Source organism: Pipistrellus hanaki (genome assembly GCF_964339955.1).
Source record: "Pipistrellus hanaki genome assembly, chromosome: 2".
In the NCBI taxonomy this organism is placed as follows: Eukaryota; Metazoa; Chordata; class Mammalia; order Chiroptera; family Vespertilionidae; genus Pipistrellus; species Pipistrellus hanaki.
Window position 1 is genome coordinate 72179442 of NC_140504.1, and position 5751 is coordinate 72185192.

At 41.0% G+C, this 5751-nt stretch overlaps 1 protein-coding gene across 1 annotated transcript; it reads left to right on the plus strand.

Annotated features, from left to right (window-relative positions):
- Positions 1–397: 397 nt before the first annotated feature.
- LOC311615224 (ferritin heavy chain A-like) lies at positions 398–4157 on the plus strand (the record flags this gene model as incomplete). Its single annotated transcript, XM_084870539.1, has 4 exons — positions 398–493; positions 1148–1291; positions 2232–2357; positions 4065–4157. The coding sequence occupies 4 exons, from the start codon at positions 398–400 to the stop codon at positions 4155–4157; spliced, it is 459 nt and encodes a 152-aa protein (XP_084726665.1).
- Positions 4158–5751: the final 1594 nt, after the last annotated feature.

A 5751-nucleotide genomic window follows, 5' to 3' on the forward strand; every position in this document is an offset into this window, starting at 1 on the left:
TCCCCATAGGACCTAGTATGAAGTGCCATAAATTATTTTTAAAGAAAGAAATATATTAAAGCTAATACATCTACTTTGTTACCACTTCTCTTTAGGAAGTAGATCTGCCTTCTCAAAACAAAGAGAAAACATGAAAGAGTGTGCTTTAAACTGGTTGGTATATTAGAGAGAATTAATTCCACTCCCCCACCCCCCCATGCCCATACACTCCTTTTTCTCAGGTGAGATTGGTGCAGAAACAATGTCCTCATTCCCAGATGAGTAGCTGTTAATCACAGCTGGGGGGAATTTCATCTAGTTTTCAGCTGAATGAAAGTGGCTATCTGCCTACTAGTATTTAAGAAGTCCATAGCTTGCTGGGTAGCGCTGTTTATGCCTGGTTTTCTCTAAAGCTGAGATGGCAGACAAAATAGAGATTGCGGAAGAGTGTAGTGCTGCTATGAATAAAGTGTTATCTTTTGAGCTGCACATTAGTGATGCTTATTTATCTTTGGTTAGTATGGGTTTTTGAGTCACTGGGAGGGAGGTTTCAAGTCTAATATATCTTGTGTTTTCTTAGTAATGGTTATGCTGTGATGATAGATGAAACAGCAACAGAGTGGCTTGGATTTTGCTGCTTTGTGTCCTAATATTTTGATCTGTGATTGAAAACTATGGGCTATGATAGGGAGAATCACAGTTCTTTCCAGTTGGTTGTTAAAACTATAACCATCAGACACTGGTGGTAGACAGAATGACTTTTCTCCCTTATTGAACTTTAGAGTTAATGTAGATATGTTAGGATAGGTGAAAAAGATTGACTTTAAAATGTCATTTGATTTATACTAGAGTTTTCATGTGTTTACAGCATTATTGGATATAAGTGCTAGCAAGTGGGGTTTACAAATCTGGTCATTACAGAGGCCATAATAGTTAAAGATTAGGCCCCAGCATGTTAAAATCTGGGTGGCTTTTCTTTGAGGTAGCCTGGGTTTGAACGACAGCTGGGGCCTTCTAGCAGTCAAAGGGCAAACCATGGACCCCAGCCTGAATGAAGGTCTCTTTGGGACAACTACAGAGATAACTAAGTGAGTTTGTGTCAGATTTTCAGCCTTAAAAATCAGCTCGTCTCACCTCCAGTTTCTGCCTATTCTCAACATTGTCCCAGGCCTATAATTCCATGGAAGAATCAGAAGAACCTAATTTTAGTGCATTCTTTGAAGAACAAGCTAATGTGAAGAGGGAACATGGAAAGGAATTCCTAGAATATGTAGGAAAATATGCGAATAAAATCTGCCTTCCAGTGTTTAAGGTGAGTATGTAATTTGTCATAATGATTTTAATGGGGTCTCTGCTGGGTCTAGAGAACTAAATTATTCATTGACACCTAATTTGTTGGGTTACCCATATTGTACATGAGATTAAACAAACTGACTCTGAGTGCAATTATCTGTCTTTGTAGCCTCTTCATTTCATTTTGAGTAAATTGCAGCCACCAAGTGGTTGTTTAGCTCTTCCCAATGAGCCACACCTTCTGTGATCTCTAGACAGCAGCATTAGCATCACCTGGGAAGTAATCAGGAATGCAAATTCATGGACAAACTGAATCAGATGTTCTAAGGGTGAGCTCTCAGGACCTGTATTTTAACAAGCTCTCCAAGTGACTCCATGCTCTGGGCATATTGAGAAGCACAAATATCATGGCCTATTTTAGAAAAGTTAGTATCCTCTCTCAGGGATTTAATCTCATTCAGATGCACACCCAGGAATTTGAAATGGCTACCTCTTCGGTGACATTAAATAAGTACTTTTCACTGGGATGAACACTTCATAGAACTCATCTGAAACGTTAGTGGGGGGTATTAACATCTAGAAACATGCCTACTTTTGTGAGGGTTCTTTTAATTCCAGCTTTATAAAGAGAACCATTAAATGTCGGATAGAGCTAAACTGCCAGTGTGGAATTCCAAAGCTAAGGGAGTCATGCAGGTAGTGGTGCTCCTGGTACCCATGCTTTGTAAGCACATTAAAATTACATGGGGAGCTTTTAAAATCCCGATGCCCAGGGAGCACTCCATACCAATTATGTCATCATGTCCGCAGCTGAAATCCAGACACGAGGACTTACGGTGCTAGGCTGTGCCACAAAGTTTAGAAAGTGATGAGTCATACAAACCTAAACATAATCCGACCTAAGAAGTCAGATGTGAGAAAGCTGTGCCTGAGGTGACCTCCCTGTTTCTCCCCAACAGAGGCCTGAGTTAGATTACTGGGGAACCGGCATAAGCGCTCTAGAGTATGCTCTGGCTTTGGAGAACGAGTTAACCACGCTCCTGATGGAACTGAAGGCCACAGCTTCTGCCAAAAAAGCACGTGATGTAAGTTGTTAGTAGCTGGTTCTGAAAGCTATGTCATCTTTCACTTCAGAATTATGACTTGCTTCTGGGAAGTGGGTCCAATGTAGTAGATCATCCAACACGTGTGTGCTTTCTCCCAAGAAAGTATATGAACCTACTTCTGAGAGGAGATTGGAGGTGGGGGAAGTAGGCACTCTGGTAAGAAGGAATGCAATTCATCTCAAAACGGGGAAGATTTCCCAGGGAAAATGTGCTCTGGATAATTACACAAAATGACTTTTGTTGCTGGCTCTTAATTCTGGACAAAGAATGCTTAAATGTTCATCGGTACCAGAGCCAAATGAAGGGTTTACTCAAACAACCTGCTGGGCTCTACCACACCCCTCTCCCACGCTCAGCCAGGAGTTTCTGATTCAATGACTTTCATGTGGTGTCCCAAAATTTGCATTTCTAACCCATTTTCAGGTTATGCTGCTGCTTGCTGGCCAGGGGCCACACTTTGAGAACCACTGTCCCTGATGGTCCTTGCAAAAGTGAATGTTAATGGTGACTTATTATCCAACAGACTTCTCTGAAGTCTTCCTGGTTAATGGTGTATATTCCTCCTTGTGGTGGTAACTTCTTTCTCACCAAACCCTTAGTATCATAGGAAAGCAAATTGAGGAAAATTGCTTTGTACAAAAGTTATCAATCCTAGATGCATATTGTAGTGACTTAGGAGCTCTGAAGGGATACAAACACCTGAACTTTATTCTACTTACATCTTAATCTTTGGGAATAGGGTCTGGGCACCTACTTGAAATATTCATATCATTAAAAAAAAAAAAAAACAAAAAACCACCCACCACAGGGTGGGAAATCACTGCAGCAGTAGCTTGTTTAAATTAACCTGTACTTTTAATGATATGCCCTAACACTCATACTCATTGAAAGTGGGTATTTGAAGGTTTTTAAAAAATATATATTCTATTGATTTTTTTACAAAGAGGAAGGAAGAGGGATAGAGAATTAGAAACATCCATCAGCTCCTCCCTCCCCCCTCCCGCTCCCTCCTCCCCCTCCCCCCTTCTCTCTTCCCCCTTCCCCCTTCCCCCCCCCTCTCCTTCCCCCTTCCCCCCCCACTGGGGATGTGCCAGAGACCAAGGTACATGCCCTTGACTGGAATTAAACCTGCGACCTTTTAGTCCAAAGGCCGATGCTCTATCCACTGAGCCAAACCGGTTTCAGCCTCACTGAAGGTTTTGAATGTCTTAGATCAGTGCTCTTTAAACTTCTATGTGCATATAAACTGCCTAGTCCTTTCTTAAAATGCAAGTTCTGATTTAGTAGGACTGGAGTGGGACTTGAGATTATGTGTTTCTGAAAATCTCTCAGGACTGCAGGTCTATGAGCTGCGATTGGATAGGAAGATTGGTTGTTGTTGCTGTTCTCACCTGAGGATATTTTCCCGTGGATATTTAGGAAGAGCGAGCAGAAGAGAGAGGGAAAGACAGAGAAACATTGATGTAAGAGAAACAACATTGATTGGTTGCCTCTGACCAGGGACAAGGCCCCAGGAGCTTGCAATGAAGGTACACGCCCTTGACTGGAAACTTACTTGGGACCTTTTGATCCTCAGGCTAATCTCTATACACAGAGCAAAACTACCTAGGGCTGGGTAGGAAGATTTTTGATTGCCTCCTGTTGCAGACAAGGTTCTTAAGGGTGTTTTCCTGTTTATTTCTGTAGATCTTAGAATTCACAAAAAAGTACCTGAAAGGACAGAAGAAGAGCACAGAAACCCTAGAAGACCACATAGAATATTGCATGCTTGACCCGTAAAGGAGTAAAAGCCTGCTGAAGCGTTAGGTAAATAGATCTAACATCTGAAGACAACTAAGCAAGTCTTCCCATTGTAGTAGGTCCCAAAATCAGCTACATAAGAATCTTCTCCATTTGACAGAAGACTGCTTTCCTTCATTGGTGTGTGTATAAATAAATCTGCTTTTGCATTATAATGGTGTAAACAGATTCCTTTTGAAGCACAAAAAGGGTTAATTCCATCCCTATAAGTTTAGTGCATTAGACTTAAAAAAAAAAAAAAAAAAAGCCTCCTCCTTTTCCCATGATCCCAACAAATACTCAGGCCGAAACCGGTTTGGCTCAGTGGTAGAGCGTCGGTCTGCGGACTGAAGGGTCCCGGGTTCGATTCTGGTCAAGGGCATGTACATTGGTTGCAGGCACATCCCGGGTGTGGGGTGTGCAGGAGGCAGCTGGTCGATGTTTCTCTCTCATCGACGTTTCTAGCTCTCTATCTCTCTCCCTTCCTCTCTGTAAAAAATCAATAAAATATATTAAAAACAAACAAACAAACAAAAAAACCAACAAACACTCAGATGCAGGATCAAGTTTTGTGAATTTCAATTGGTCCAAGTAAATATAGTATAAATTAAGTAGTAAAACCTACGGTCTAACCTAATGCTTTCCTCCTCTTCTACTTGTATACTACATATTTAAAGTTTACAGAATAGTAGGATTTTCTTCTACCCAATGTAAAGCTAACTTCAAAAACATGAGTTCTTGTTCTAGAAATGGTGACTCACCTGAAAGATTTACAGAGGACAGGCAACTGCAATCCAGGTGCCCTTTCATAGTCTGAGGTATGCATAAGGACCAGGAAGTTATACAGCAATTAAGACTTCAAACTGTGTGGATGTGCCAACGCCATCCACGGTGGGCAAGCTAGCAGCTATTGGGGAATTACTTTCAGGAGCAAGCAATGAGCATGCAACTTGGGTGGCTAATTCATTGGGAAGAAAGGGGGCTCTATAGGATTGTGTCCTGGCTCCAAAACTTACTAGCTCCATGGCCTTGAAGAAGTTTTTGTCTCAATCATTGACTCAGTCATCTTTAAAAGAGTTAATAGTACTTAGTTCATAAAGTTAACGAGAGAATTAAGTAAGTTTTAATATATAAAAGTATCCAGAACTGCACTTTAGGAAAGCCAATATATAATGGAATTATTATGCTAATTAAATAAGCCAGCCAGAGAAAGGCAAATACCATACAATTTCATTTATATGTGGAAACTAACTGATAAGAATTTGAAAACAGGACAGGTAGTTTTCTGGACAAGGGGGTCCATGGAAGAGGAATGCATATGTGAAGGGAAAGAGACAGCCTCTAAGACCAGAATGCTTATCTTGACTTTCATAGAGGACGGGGAAATGTTATAAGAGAAGCCATATATACACAGAGGATAGAGGGATGTTGCAAGATAAGGGGGTGAGAAAGCGGGTGAGCTTTGGCATTTAAAACTGATACTATGCAGAAGAATGACCAATTAGGAAGGCACAGGGGAAATAAATTAAGGAAAGGTTCAATTAAAAAGGGTCATGTTCAGACAAAAAGCTGCCAGCATATATAAACCAAAGAT